We start from the raw sequence: 15,865 nt of genomic DNA on the forward strand, positions 1-15,865 counted from the left end.
TTTCGTTCACATTTTAATATTTTAACCATTCTTATCCACATAAATGCAAACGTATGTCGACAACATTCAATTTCTGAACGATTTCTCGTGTCAAAAAACGGTCAGAGGTCAAATCTCTGCCTTCTGGGGTAACATGCCCCCTTTGAGACGAATTAAGCGACTGATGTGATTACAATAGGATGAGACTGGCAACATTTCTGCCATAAGAATAGTACCGCTATACGCAACCTACCACTTTTACCACACACGGATGAGTATAAAACTTGCTCATCTCATAAGTAAAAAGGGTTACCTCACTCACTTGCTCACTCGTTCACTAGCAATAAAAAACAAGGTGGATAAAAACAGTGAATCATACGCTCTTTAAAGAAGAAACCCTTGTTGTTCAACTAAATTATTTAGCAGCTCAGTAGTCAAGTCAAAAGACAAAATCTAATATTTAACTAAATATTATACTAAATTTAAAGTCATTTTCATTATTTACTGAATAAAAATTTGAGTGTCTCTAGCAGCGACCCGAAATAGACAATTTGCTGACGACGAAAATATCAACCATTTTGGGAAAAGTGAATTTCTAATTAATTACAGATCGGATCAAGTTAGTTGTGCTGTTAGTTAATTAATTTTAAAAGGGCGTTGCTGGTCCATCACAATTGACTCGTGCAACAGTGCCCGTGTGACGGAGGAGTCGTCACCACCACAAATTGTTGCAGTTCCAATCATGTCGGGTGACCAGAGGACCGTGATAAAGGGCAATCCGTCGCAATACGTTAAGCTAAATGTGGGAGGGTCTCTGTACTACACGACCATCGGGACGCTCACCAAAGTTCCGGATACCATGTTGCAAGCCATGTTTTCCGGGAGGATGGAGGTGCTGACAGACTCGGAGGGTGAGGTCAAATTATCAATCAGTTACGGTCAAAATAAATCTAAAATATGGAATGCATTTGCAGGTTGGATCCTAATTGACAGGTGTGGAAAACATTTTGGGACGATTTTGAACTACTTACGTGACGCTGCAGTCCCCCTGCCCGCAAATACGACGGATATTGAAGAAATTTTGGCCGAGGCTAAATTTTATTGTATGACGGGACTCGCTAACCTGGCCGAGAAGGCGTTAGAGAGTCGCAATGCTGTGATGAACCCTATCTGCCAAGGTTGGTAATTTATAATAAATTATTTATTTATTAATTAAACATTCATTTTTTATGAATTAAGCATTACGTTATTCAAGTAAGAGAATTGTAGTACCAAATATTAATAAGTTTATCATAAATTATACAAAATTAAAAGAATGTGTTTCAAACTGACAGTTCCATTCATTACGTCGGAGGAGGAGAGAAAGCAATTTATCGCTAATGCTACCAGACCCGTCGTGGAACTTTTAATAAATCGACACAACAATAAATACTCGTATACGAAGTATGAACAGTATAATATTATGTTCTTGTCATAACATGTATTTAGGCGTGGGTCTGTTTTATTGTAAATGAAAAATGATTTTCTTTTTCTTTTTAGTACGTCAGATGAAAATCTATTGAAGAATTTGGAAATGTTTGACCGCCTTGCGTTAAGATTCAATGGAAGAATTCATTTTATTAAGGATGCGATAGGACCATCAGAAATCTGCTGTTGGAGGTTTTACGGCAATGCAAAAAAGTTTGCGGAAGTGTGCTGCACTTCCATAGTTTATGCAACGGATAGAAAACACACGAAGGTATGAGATCATCTATATTTTAAAAACGGCCGTATTCTTAAAATTTAGACTGAAATGAGATTGTGAATTATTGATATGTTTATCAGGTCGAGTTCCCGGAAGCAAGAATTTACGAAGAAACTTTAAACTCATTCCTGTATGAGAACAGGCCTGGACCGGATCAGGAATTGATGAGGGCGACATCGGTTCGTGGACTGGGTGGTGTTACGAATTGCACTTCCGACGAAGAGGAAGAACGTCGCAATATTCGGTCTGGAAATATGGGCAAGGGCATTTTAAACCGATGAAATAATCATAAAAGGCAATAGTGAATTAATTCCTGCTAAGCAATTATTGCTAATAAGAAATCTCAGATTTTATCCTTCAGATAAAGTTAAAAAAATATGATAATTTCCAAGTGCTTTGTTGGTAGCCACTATAATTATATTTAACCGGAAACGAATAGCTATTATACTGCAAAATTGTTAAGTGGAATAAGGTGTGACATAAAATGAAATAATTAGCCACATAAACAATTCAATATTTCAATGAATAAAATATGTTGCCTTGGAGTTAATTGACATTAATTGCGTACTTATGAGTAATGCAAATATGTACATATGCATGCGCATGTATTGCATATTAGGTGCCGTATGAATAAGAAAAACATAACATGACACCATATTTTTCATATTAAGCCCTTTATTATACTGAGATGCACTTTTGTATACATTACATAGTCCTTCTGTTTAAAACAAAGATTACATCACAACCTGCGAAAAAAAGGTGAACTCATGGACCTTTCTCGTGGTTGAAAAAGTCCATAATAATTTTATACACTCCTTCCCAACTCCTTTACATACGTAGTCATACTTATTTATATAATATGTTCTTGCAACACACATAGTGTGTAAACACATCCGTAAAACAGTGTGATATCCCATCTTTCAAAAAATATGTAGCGCGTGGCGAATGACCTCGTGTCGAGGCGACGATGATGCGATCTAGAAACTAAGATTGTGTACCAAGTAGGAAACAAAATTGAGTAGAGATCAGGCATAAATTATATCTAATTTGTTAATAATGCATTTCCTCCCCACCGTGAAATGCCAAGACGAGTCTCCATTATCCATTACACTACATTATAGTATTTAATCTACAGGGGTAAGGTATACACATCCGCTGTTTTGACTAATAATAATAACTCGTGATACAAACCATCGGAATATCTAGTATTGCATAAAGGCGAGTAGCAATAGTGATCATAATTCATCAGGTTATTTTAGCTATTAACTGATGATTCGTCATCCTAAATAACTAAATGACTGCTGAAACTTAGGATACGGAAATTTAAACCTAAACCCCATTGTTGACTTAACAATGAGATTCTACAAAATCATTTGCATCTTGAAATGCTCGCTAAAACTAGTTGAATAATAAGAAATAATAAGAATAATGATTCAGTAATAAATAAATATAATTTATGATGGGATGTTTTCCGTGAAGTTTTCATCGAAAGAAGCAGTGACGAAGCCTTGCTGCTGGAGTACAAATAGACGTTTCTCCACAGCATCTTTGTCTAAAGTGAGTAAAAATAGCCAAAATTAGTAAAACAATATTAGCCTTTACTTTTATAATAAAATTTAGAAAATAGACACTCACATTTCAGCAATAGTTGTTTCTCGTTGTCCGAATCAACCTGTTGATACAAACTGTGCAGCAAAATTTGCGCTGTTTGGTACCGTTTGGAGCATTCGGCCGGATTCCCGAACAGCTCGTCCAGTGCAGCTGACTGGCACTGTTGTTTTTCAAAATTATGAATACAAATAAGTTAGTAATTCGTTTCGGAAAGAGTCGAAAATATATCAAAATGCATTTGTATATAAAACTAGTATTACGTACCACATCAATAGCGTGATTGTACAGGATTCTGTCCGCATTCAGATGTTGTTGATGTATCAGCATGTTCTGTGGTGTTTGAGAGCAAAGTTTCTTCGTGGCAGCGAAACTCGTTTTAAATCGATCATTGAGTTGCGAGACAACCTACAAATAAAAAACATTAACCAGCGTTAGACATTTTCATGCAACAGTAAACAGGCGTCTAATATTGTAGGCGTGAAATTTACCTTCTTAACAGCTGCAGAGGGTCGAAGACGACTTTCTTCAAGTTCATCTTTAGCGAGTCGCAAAGCGGAAGATAAGAGATGGAGAGTTCGAATATAGAGAACCAACTGTTCAGATTTTCCTATCTGGAATGTATTTCCCGTTTTGCAACAGCTCTCATCATCCCTGACGAAGAAGAGTACAAATATTAGTAATCATGGCTTCTCTTCACCTTTCACGACATATAACACATTAACAAACCTGGTGGATTCCTGCAATTTGGATAACGGTGCCCCCTTGCTCTTTGCCAGTTCAATTATGCACTCCACCAGAGCCAAAACAAAATTCAGCTTTGCCAGCGTCTGGTTGTGCTCTTTCTCAAGTAGAGTTTCTTCCGTCAATTGTGGAGGCTCAAAGTTGAAAATAAAGTGGTCTGGAGGGGGTGACGCAGCAAACATGAAGGGTGCATTTTCCAGACTGGTCCGTCTCGGCGAGTCGCCACTGCCCATCCCTGCTGACGCTCCACCACAATACTGCACCAATGGCTGTTCAAATAAAACAAAGGTCAACTTCAGCAATGCATAAATGTTAAAGGAGTACTCTTACTAGCTAAAGATTATAATTTAAATAATTACCAATAAATTTGGTGGAGATGCCCCAGGAGACATGTTGCCTTGAGTTGGTGTAAACTGGACTCTTGGTGGAGATAGCGAACTCACGTCCGGTTTCCAGCAACCTACGCAAAAACCAATCATGGATTAAATAACGTATCCACAATTTTTTTTACATGATCATGCATTTTTATGCTTTTATATTGAATATAATAATTGTCGACTCACTTTGTTTCTGTTTTGGTGTTGTTGGCTGTGCATCAACTGACCGATTGGACCCAGTTCCCGAACTTGGAGTTGTCGGAGCCTTCTTGTTCACAGTAGACGGGGAATTATTCTGAGAATTGGGTTCGCTTTTTCCGTGAGGAACAGGGATAGGCTTCGACTTTGGCATGGGTGGCACCACCACGAATCCCGCTGTTTCTGGGGATGACATAGCTTTCTCCTCTTCCACTGGTGAAGGTGACTTTGGAACAGCTACTGGTGCCGTGGCCAAGAAGGGATGTGTAAAAAATGCATTGAAATCAATTCGCTCCTTTGGATTCCGCTTCAACAAATTATGCAGCAAATCAGTCAGTTGTGCTGATGTCCCAGGTGGAATTCTAGAAAGATACAAGATATTGTAAAAAAAATATATAATTTTGATGGGTGAAAGTTCACAGAGTTGAATGAACATACTTTGGGCATAGAAGAATATTTTTTTCGTAGAAATTCTTCAGTTGCTGCGGTGTTTGGGCAGAAAATGGTGCCTTCCCCGTCAAACATTGATATACTATAGTTCCAAGCGACCACAGATCAGCTTTTGCATCGTATGTCAACGACATTATCACTTCAGGAGCCTATTTAGAATTGAGCAAGTTCAAGGATTAGTAATTTTCATCTCCATCTCATAATATGTAAATACTTATAATTAATCCCTATTATGTATTAATAAGTAAATAAACATACCATGTACATTGGAGAGCCACACAGCGTTGCTGCCATTACACCATCTTGCAAAAACCTCGCAAAGCCAAAGTCAGCTAATCAAGATGAAATGATAATTAGTACATCACGATGACTTGACAACATGATGATGAGTACTGTGTTATATGAGTGGTTGAAATATTCATACCGATTTTCAGTTGAATGTCTTGGGGCATTGGACTAGGTTTGTTGTAAGTAAGGAGGATGTTTTGTGGTTTGAGATCTGTGAACAAAATGAACATGATGATAAATGTAAACTTTTATACAATATTGTCTTCATATGTTTATCCTTATTTTTTGAAGTTGTTAGTAAACAGTATGTTTTCCCGTGAGTACTGAGCTTTTACTTTCACATAAGAAGGACTATATATATGTATATATTTACCTCTGTGAACGACTCCCTTTGAGTACAATGCTCGCATGGCTCCAGCTAAAAACGATAAAAAAGAACGTTATTTACCAGTGAACAACATGATGCACTGACATGGCAATCCTAATCAAACTACTTGATTGATTACTTACCCAACTGTCTGAGAAATAAGCGGATCGTATCCTCGCTTAAGGTACCCTTGCCACTTAAGTAGTCTGCCAAGTCCCCACCGTTGCAATATTCCATGACGAGGTATACATGCGTTGCAGTTTCCTAAAATCATTAAAATTAATAAGTACTTTATACGTGCATATTTATTTATTTATAACTTAAACTGTTCTTTTAAGACTTTAAAACTTTAAAATCTTACCCGACACTCAAACAAGGCGACGACATTCTCGTGATGCAATTCCGTCAGTTCTTTTAAAATGGCAATCTCCTTTGTTAAAAGTGCCTGTGACTTTGCAAGATTCTTTTTTGTGATGGACTTTATAGCAACGCAATGCCCCGTCTGAAATTAAGTACCAAAACGCATATGTCATTATTACTCATCACACATATATCGTACATATGATACAAATGATACCAACTACATGGTCGGTAAGTACTCATAAATAGTCAAGTAGCACAAATGATGGTGTGACCACACATATAATACCACATACTCGTAGTAGTATTTACTAGTCGTCGTAGTACTAGTGGTCAACAACCATCGAATTATTGTCAACAACTCTTTTATAACTCGGAGCATTTTGAACCTGACAGGTGGACCTACGTTTGGAGGATATTTTAAGAAATGATATCAACACGATGATACGACATAAACCTGAGTAATAGCTGTACATACTTAATAAGCTCGCAGTAAAACGTAACGTGATAAAATAACAATAACTACCGCATAAACCCATGTTCTCCAAATTGTTGCACATTTACAGATAATTCACGAGTCATTTAAATAAATATGAAAAATTCCTTCGCATTGATGAGCCAGCAGAAAGAAGGTGAACAAACTTTACGCTTCCTATGCAAAACCTAACCAACTACCATTTTACAGCAGCAGCAGCAGTAGTTGAATTGGTAGTGCAAGTGTTATATAGCATAAGCACACACCATTACTCTTATTACTCATCTATCATTATTTATTAACAAACCTCCAATCTAATAATGATAACAAAATATTGACTTGGGTAAACTAGATGTATTTATTATTGCACTAACTCCGTGCAGCACGTATGAATGTGTAATACTTCCATGCTTCAATTACTACGATGATAACATAACGTCGGCCGATGGATATGCATTGCATTTTACATCTGTATGTAAAACGACTACTTGAACTATATACCTACATCATCGAGATATTATATTTTATAAAATTATTCTACTCCCAAATACTGTACACAATAATTACATGTTATGCCAATATTCGTTCGTGATCAAGATAATTTACAGTTAAGTGTAAAAAATGGGTAAAGAGACGGACAGATGCGGGATGATTGACGACTATCAGAAAACTTGTCTTAATATGGCAAAAGGAGCACATCTCATGTATTATTTTACTGCACAATATTCAATGTGTAAGCATACATAAAACATTATCATGCACGGTAGATTTACTACCAACGACATCCGAGAAAGAAAGAATCGTCAAATTTAATTTGTTATTGCAGTTCAGCAAGGTCTCTTTAACTCTGAGATGTGATGAACAATTCAGGTTGGATCATCATAAAATAATGGCCAACTAAAAAATATTGTTGCTAACTCAGTAACCAACTTCATCAAGGATAGAAAGAGAGATGTAATGATGGATGGGTTGAAAAATCAGTCCCAGACTGCGTGGCAGCAACTGAAACCACGCCAAGTACAGAGATCATCACAGCAGTCACCTCACCGACCGACCAACGACTCCCCATGGGTGCTCATCATCGGATTTTATTTCACTTCAAAACTTGCCATCAGCACCATCAGCAGCAGCAACTTTGATTTAATTGTACGTTTTAATACTGCCTTTAATTTTTTCTCCTTTTCTCATTGTTCAATCTTTTTTTTTCTCTGCAGATTTCCACTAAAATTCTGTTCCAATTCATGAAGAGTAGAAGTAGTCCTTGAATTTAAAGGTGTGTTGATGACCAGCAGAAAATATGCAACCGATCATCATCCTCCCAGGTGCACCACATTTCTTTAATCTGTGCAATTATTGAGAGAGGAGGAATGATTTGGTGAAATGACCACTCCAAATAATACTTGACTAGCGGAAAATAAATAATCATGACAGAGACAAATATATGTATGTACATATGTACGTATCTTTGCTTAACCCACGCACTTATGTATTCATATCAATAAGTGTCATGAAAAAAAGTACGAAAACAAAATATTTACCGAAAACTTCTGGGGAAAAGTAAATAAAAAACCTACAGTGCAGACTCCATATAGCCCGAGTCAGGGACATAGTCCCTGACTCAATAAGTCAGAGCCCGCTTCTAAATTCTTTTCCGAACTGACCGACATAATATCATCATCTTCCGTGTTGTGGATGGTTAAAAGTTTGTTAGATAGTTTCTATTATTTGGTACCAAATTTTTGAATTAGTTACAAATCATGTGCCTTGACCACCATGACCAGTGGCTTCTTTAACATCCTGAAGTTCTAAGCTGTATGTATGTGCTATTCAGCCTCCTAATCAAATTTCAGCTCGATATAACGATTTTAAAAAATCAGTATGGGTCACCCCATACTGATTGCACTCTGTTCACTTTGGTCTGGTTGCACTTTGTTCACTTTTAACTTCATATTCTTTAATTAGCAGTCATTAAGTATCATTGTGCCGGATTTCATCTTTTTAAAGCAATTTCTAAAAATCGGTATGGGTCACCCCATAGGGGCGTTCCAGATAAAAATTTTACCAATATCATATCATATTCTTTCATTAAGACCCATAAGCAACCTCTCCACCAAATTTCAGTTCGATATGATGGTTTTGAAAAATCGGTATGGGTCACCCCATAGGGTCACTCATGATGAAAATTTTTCCAACCTGAAGTTATTTTTTTCTATTAGGAACCATTAGCAACCTCTGTACCAAATTTCAGCTCTCTACAACAATTTTGAAATTTTAGTGCATAAGACCCCACCCACTCCGATGACCCCCACCGGTCAACCACTTGACCGATTTCGCCCATCTTCGAACTCGTTTCCTAACTTTGTCCAATATGCATATGGTAAAAATTTCAAGTCAATCGGTTCAGCCGTTTTGGCTCTATCGTGCCGGACAGACAGACAGACAGACAGACGGACGGACATGACGGTTCCATAAGCCCTGACTCGGGCTAAAAAGTCAACTATGGAAAGATCTGTCTCAAACTAACTATACTTGAAGTGAGTTAGTTATGTGCTGTGCGAATGGAGCTAAACTCACGAGAAACCCTAGTCTCAGCACAAGGTACTTCAGGAGGCCGTAGGTTTAAGCTCCACCCGCACAGTACATAACTCGTTCACTTTATGTATAATAATAAAGATGTGCATGTTTAACAGGCTCTGGAACATTCATTAGAAAAAAATTGCCCTTGTGTTGATTGCAACAAACAAAGTCATATGAGCTCGACTTATAAAAATGTAAACAAATAGGCAAGTGTCGGTCGGTGATGATTCAATTGGTATTAAATATACGTTTTTAGAGTCCAACAAGCATCTGCGGAGGTGCAACTTGGAAGGTAATAAAATAAATGACGTCAGAGAGTTGACGGAAAAGTCGCATATACGAAACCACGCTGCATGCATATTCCAGTCAACCTTGGTTATATACATACGCATTTAAATGTGATGTCGTATTACTGTAGTTAATAATTTGCAGCGTAGTAGTCTGTGGCTGCTTGAGATAGGTAAAGTGTATTATGGTCTCGAAATTCCAGAACATCATGCGTCCGACACCCGACATACGTATATTATTACAGTCTGGTAGTAATAATGCATAAATAACAATAATGCCACTTGCCACTATCGCAACTTAAAACTAGGCCAACTTCCATGCCATGAAAGTAGATATATACATAAGCAATTGTCCCTCATCCTCTCCCGTGCAATACTCGTGCTTAAAAACAAATATTGAATGCGACGCAACAAAGTGCGACGCTTCAAATCATAATTGCAAATAGGCCACACATGCAAAATATATGCAAGGTATTAAATCAATACTTTCTCCGAATTTTGATAAGTTGAATGAATATTAATATATTTCTGATATATTCTTGTGTAAAATTCGATTTTATCATTTATGGTCAACGACATTACCAATGTCTATAAATGCTCACACAGCTACGTATGTATTGAATTGCATTCATTACATAACATAACCCACATAATCTGCGCGTCTGTATGAAACCAATTCATCCGCGTTCGTCACAACATCATGTGCGAATCGTTCGTCCATCCATCCATCCAAATATGATCGGATTAAAAATGAATGTCGTCAAAAATTATTCAAAGGTTATCCATTATTATTATCTTTCTCTCTCTGATTCGGATTGTATGGGAATTCCAAAGGTCTTCAGCCTCAGCCATACACCCGCTGACCACGGATGATTATGGTGCGCTATACACCCGCCACGTAATAATAGTTGACTGAAATTTCGCAAATATCGACCACTTATATGCCAAACCTCACCACATCACTCTGAGAGGGCATGTGATCAGGTCAGTTACCCGAATGGGCCAAATAACAACTATGTATGTATATATCAAACAACAACCAACTGTACCGTGATATACTCTCTACTTAAATACAAAAGTGTGCTGAATAATAGTAGCATCCTCTTTGTGATGTATATCATTGCACACTTATCCACAATTGTAACTCTTTTGGAATTTGGCAAGTGCAAATTAGCGAGTGGTTGGCGCAATGGAATATGTTTACATGAGCTGAACCCCTGCTCAAGTGCTGTTCAACAATTCAATCTAATAATGACTGACAGATATCAAAAACGGCTTGCATGGACTGAATCGATATTTAACAACTTCCTTCTATTCTATGCTTACAATATCAGCCACTTGAAAGGAGAAAAAAAATCTTTCCATTTCCAGCTAAGCAAGAGAACTTAACATGTTTTGTTATTCTTTAGCACACACACGTAGATGGTATGTACATAATAGAAAAAAATAATGCTTTGAGAGTTTTTGAACTCGACTTTATCTGGATCAGGATATAAACATTGCGTTCAATAATATTCACACATCAATAATATTTAGGCATTGACCTTATCTGCCATCATTCTGCCTCCCTCAGTGATTACACAGTTGACTCCAACTCCAACTCTGCAGTAGTACGTATTATACTAGTGGTAGGTATTCATATCAAGCGAGAAAACGTGGATTATGCAAATAAATCTGTCTTCCTAAAAAACTGTGTTCCATATGTCGTGTCAAAATCAATTTATAGGATTGAATTAAGCAGAAACTGTACATACACAGTAGAAGAGAGAAAAAGAGAGAAGGACAACACGCGAAGAGAAACTAAATTAAAATGACCTACTATTTATGATTTCAGAAGGAGGTTCTCTATCAAACTGGTCAAAATAATAAAATTCTCTCAAAATGTTTGTACGTATGTATGTTATGGATAACTTCCGTTATTCAAATGATTGAGTGCAACAACCAATTCAGCCAAATATACAGTAGTAAATAAATAATGACAAGCTCACATTATTATTTAATTGACATTTTACAATTATGAGTTCAATAAAACGTTCAATTACAGTGTGAATCGCTACACAAATTTGTGCATGCGAACAAGATGTGATGATGATGATGCAATAAATGTAAATTTTGATTCTTTTTGTAAAGTTTCATTTCGGCCGACCAAACCAGAATAAAAGTCATAATAATAGTAATCAATTTACAAGAAAAATCTCCCAACTATCTAGACTACAACTTTCGTCTATAACTTTCTTTCATACAAACTGCGCTACGTAAGAGATTGTGTCAAATTTGAGACGTAGAGAATGTTTATGCTTTATTCCAGCAAAATCTTTTTTTAGCTAGTTTCGTTTACACCCATGGACCCAAAAAATGCCCCAATTTCTTCATCCTTAAACAAAAAACAGAGGTCACTTTCTAACGACTTTGCTGTATTTGTGTTATGTACTCTTCGCCCTCCGTTCGTCCGTCCAGTTATTGGACAGTCTGTGCAGTGGTGCGCAACGCAGTATACGCTTAAGAAGCCACTAAACAAGTTACTGCACTATTATTGTTGACACCGTTTCAGCCACATTTAACAAATCATGTTAAACTTTTAGAGAGAGAGAGGTAAATTAAACAACGTTTGCAGTGTGCCAAAAAGTTACCACGACCAGCAACCAGCTGATGAAATTTCCAAGGACTATGTCACAGCCACTGACTCCATCATCCTCGTCTAAATATATGTATCGCATAATATTCGCCATGAATGAAGAAAACCAACGAACCACGCAGTAAAAAGTAGCATCAAATGCACTTCTTATTTATTTACGACTCGTGTGTTCAGCCAAGAGCCAAGCCAAGTGATCATCCCTTGGGTGCATGATCGCTAAAATACAATGTCGCCCTTCCATCCATCTAACAATATGATCTCGTCGTCGTCGTCGTCTCATCTCAACTCAACTCTTTTTGCTAACATATGTATGTAATACAGATCTAGTAATGAGATTATATTGCATGTATATGTAGCGCACACGCGTCGCCCAATACCTACAGTCAACCTTACAAGCATCCTATAGTGCATGCATACAAGCATTAATTGTTATGCAACTCCTCCTCAAGTGTAACAAAGCCTCTCTTAATTAACCAACCAACTCAGCCAATATGCATGGGTCCATAATGTCTGTGCTGCTCAATTCTGCTGAGCATAAACGTTAAATGGCGTCCTATCGACTTGAAAAAAAAACTGGAATTGAAACAAAAACGTTTAAACGCTCACCTTCTTGTTCCTCCCTTTGAAGACCACGGCGAAGGCTCCATGTCCGATGAGATCCTTAGAGTTGTACTCGTAGTCCCCGATCCCTTCCGTCATTTTGGAAGATGGCGATGATATATGACGACTTCACGACACGGGCGTCAGGTCAACTGGGACGAGAGAGGGAGAGCGTGATCCCCTCTATTTCTGTAGAGTTTGTTTATTAATAACAATTCTTCTCTTCTCCTTATCCTTGTTCAAGTAGGTGTGTAGGTGGTTGGTTAGAGATGTGAGTGAAGTACAACTTACACAAGTTGTGTGGCTGATGATAAGTAAGTAAATATTGTATTACTAATGGTCCAGCAGACTCCGGATCGAGACAGCTTTTCTCGCAGCTCTCCTTTGTTCTGCCGCGAGCAATTATGGCCTGGTAACAGCAGAAGGCAGAGGAGATTCGTAGAATGTATTGTTGTAATTCCTTTTTCTTGTAACAGAAGCCACTTTTTTACTTCTTCTTCTTCTTCTTATCTTCTTCGCAGTCTTCTTGTAGCGTGTCGTATTATAAATAATTTCTTAGCCCAAAATTCTTGTAATTATAACGTATCTCTCTAACTTTCCTATTGTTTAATCGCCTTCACAGTTATACAATATTCTGATTGGGGATGCAATTCTTTTGATGAATGCAATATAATATGTAATAATTGCAAGTAAGTAAGTAATAATAATAATGCACTTCCTTTACGTTCTTTGTTCTACAGCCAACTGTCGAAATATTGGAATAACAATCAAAATTGGGAACGCGAGTTTTTGTTGGTAAACTTAATCCTTCGAGTTGGTGGACTATTATATTATTCTTTTTACAATATGTATCTATATCTATCTCTGTTGTGAGTATTATTGACTAATTTTTAACAAACCAAATACAGTGAGTAAACTGATAAGTTGTATAAAAAAAGCACCACAATAATTGCAAACTGTTTCAATAAGTACAAACAATAATGTTGGATATTCGAATTTGTAGTTTTTTGAATATGAACAAATCACAACAATGGACCAAAAAACTAATCAACGAACAACAATTTGTTAATACTTTTTTTCTACCTTCGTTTCAATATATTATTTTATGTATTAGGTACAGAAATATTACCCCAGATCCTACTTATGCCTGACTGACTTATCAAGTTAAACCTTTCTCTCTCTTTACAAAATATATTACAAACTATGTATTGTTTACCAGTAGTAAAATAAAGGTGGTAGTGATGATGACTAAAACAGAATTGGTGGAACGTTGTGTACTATGTTCACACTAGCTTATCACACGTCGTCAAAAGGTATAACAAGTATGTATATCAACTAAATAATAATAATTAACTCATGAGTGAGTGAGGTATAGTAAAGGTGAGGTTTGGATAGTCTTCTGATTTGATTGCCACAAAATGGACACTTCTTCTCTTCTTCTTCTTTGTGTAGAATTAGACTATGTGTACAGGCTTCCTTCCTTTGTTTAGGAGGATTTTAAAGTTTAAATGGCCTCAGCTGAGAACAACAAAGCCTGGAGAAACGAAAAGGCTCCCACGACTTGAAATAAAAAAAATCAACCCTTCGTCTTCTTCCCAAAGTTTGTAAGTACTTCACACAAGCTAAAAGTCAGCTAGCAGCATTTTTTTAACTTAACAACAACAGAGCAGCAAGCTGAACTGAAATCGATTTATATTTTTTCACTCTATTGTCCTTTTGCCTGTTCTTTCCTTCTTGTAAAGTGTTTTTATAATATTTACCTTATCTTGAGTTCGTATTAAGTTATATCGTTACAAAAGTAGTCGTTAAACTTAACTAAAAGTTAAAAAAACGTCGTCGTGATGCTTTGTTTCTTTGAGGGTTTGTTGGTGCGAATGTGCTCATGCACCTTCACGTCTGTGACTGAGAAGCTTACACTGGCTTAGCGTCGCTTAAAGGCTACAAAATTGTGGTGGTGGTGGAGTTGCTTGAATGCTTGGATACACACATGTGATGCTTTGTTATATATTCGGCATGCATCACCATATGAGCTTGCTTGCTTCCCATCGTGCTATATATGTGGAGATACATACAACACACGTATGTACGTAGTTACTGACTGGCTGTGCAATTCTGGTGGTGCTGGTTATCAATTCCACGGCACTAATGCGGTCCGTCCAGATCCAACTGAGCGTCGGCCACGGCGCAATTTTCGCATCGTCAGACCTTTCCGATTTCATGAGGAGCATGATGAAAAATATGTTGACTGCATTTTTTTAATGGTCATTTCCAGGAAGATGAATGAAGAAGAACTGTGTCATAGTGCGGTTTTTAGGGGACGTATTTAATGTTTATTATTGTTGTGGCGTTCATCAAAGACTTTGATTCAAAGTGCAAATTCACACGGGATAAAGGCCAATTTATGGTTGAACGCAGTGTTGTTTTGTTCCTGCCCGACAACGACGACGACGACGTTACATAAGCACTCACCCAGATTCACTTTACTGTTTTTACTGCCTCCTTCCTCGGTGTTCGGCTGGATGGTTGGTTTGGTTATATAGAGAAAAATAGGGCTGAATCAACTTTGTGTTCAGAGCGAGACGGAAGAGGTTGCGCTGCGCATTTTGAGTCATTTTTGCTAATAATGTGTGGTCCTCGGGCTAAAAGTTTGCCATACTTTTGCGCCATGCTTTGTTGTCTTATTCCTCCACGCTGGGATTACACTTTTAAATCTGGTTTGGCTTTTTTTAGGTCAACTAATTTCTATAATTACTGGATTGACGACAATTACCATTCGTACTTAATGTCTGGACTGGATGGGGGTTTACAATTGGATGGATGAGTTTGTCGTGTCTGGAGTGTGTCTCAAGTTGTAAAAAGGCATGCCATTCATGCGTGCTAAATATTTGGGTAGTTAGATGAATACTTAGCTTATGCAATCTCAACTTTGGTTCGCATCACTTTTGTATTATTTAGTTACTGGAGGATAAGGATAAAGTTTGGGGACAGGGTCCACATCACTTTGAACTTTGCGAGGTAGACATGTGCATACATACAGCATATTCATTTATGAATGTGGGATTTTGGACAGTTTGATGGATTTGCTATGCAAATTTCGCATTGGTTTCATACAATGACATTAGAACAATTTTCGTCTGATTATCATTACGTATGCGTGAATTGTATTGTATCGTATC

At 37.2% G+C, this 15,865-nt stretch overlaps 2 protein-coding genes across 4 annotated transcripts; one reads left to right on the forward strand and one right to left on the reverse strand.

Moving 5' to 3' along the window:
* The first annotated feature begins 86 nt into the window (after nt 1-86).
* On the forward strand, nt 87-2,280 carry LOC110850832 (BTB/POZ domain-containing adapter for CUL3-mediated RhoA degradation protein 3). Of its 2 annotated transcripts, XM_022098413.2 has the most exons (5): nt 150-890; nt 954-1,157; nt 1,314-1,422; nt 1,519-1,717; nt 1,804-2,280. In XM_022098413.2, the coding sequence occupies exons 1-5, from the start codon at nt 722-724 to the stop codon at nt 2,002-2,004; spliced, it is 882 nt and encodes a 293-aa protein (XP_021954105.1). In that variant the 5' UTR covers nt 150-721; the 3' UTR covers nt 2,005-2,280. The 2 variants fall into 2 exon arrangements, with proteins under 2 accessions (XP_021954104.1, XP_021954105.1); XM_022098412.2 differs by having other exon boundaries at nt 87-1,157.
* A 98-nt stretch (nt 2,281-2,378) lies between these two features.
* On the reverse strand, nt 2,379-14,601 carry LOC110850725 (serine/threonine-protein kinase unc-51). 2 transcript variants are annotated; one of them, XM_022098255.2, is made up of 15 exons: nt 12,981-14,601; nt 12,696-12,878; nt 6,117-6,257; nt 5,899-6,019; nt 5,762-5,806; nt 5,525-5,599; nt 5,359-5,432; nt 5,089-5,249; nt 4,639-5,012; nt 4,435-4,535; nt 4,061-4,344; nt 3,823-3,985; nt 3,599-3,739; nt 3,359-3,494; nt 2,379-3,275 (listed from the first exon to the last, which is right to left on the reverse strand). In XM_022098255.2, exons 2-15 carry the CDS (start codon nt 12,786-12,788, stop codon nt 3,178-3,180), a joined length of 2,007 nt encoding a protein of 668 aa, XP_021953947.1. In that variant the 5' UTR covers nt 12,789-12,878; nt 12,981-14,601; the 3' UTR covers nt 2,379-3,177. The 2 variants fall into 2 exon arrangements, with proteins under 2 accessions (XP_021953947.1, XP_021953946.1); XM_022098254.2 differs by having other exon boundaries at nt 12,696-14,601.
* Between the last annotated feature and the right edge of the window lie 1,264 nt (nt 14,602-15,865).

This window comes from Folsomia candida, unplaced genomic scaffold (assembly GCF_002217175.1).
Source record: "Folsomia candida strain VU population unplaced genomic scaffold, ASM221717v1 Fcan01_Sc006, whole genome shotgun sequence".
In the NCBI taxonomy this organism is placed as follows: Eukaryota; Metazoa; Arthropoda; class Collembola; order Entomobryomorpha; family Isotomidae; genus Folsomia; species Folsomia candida.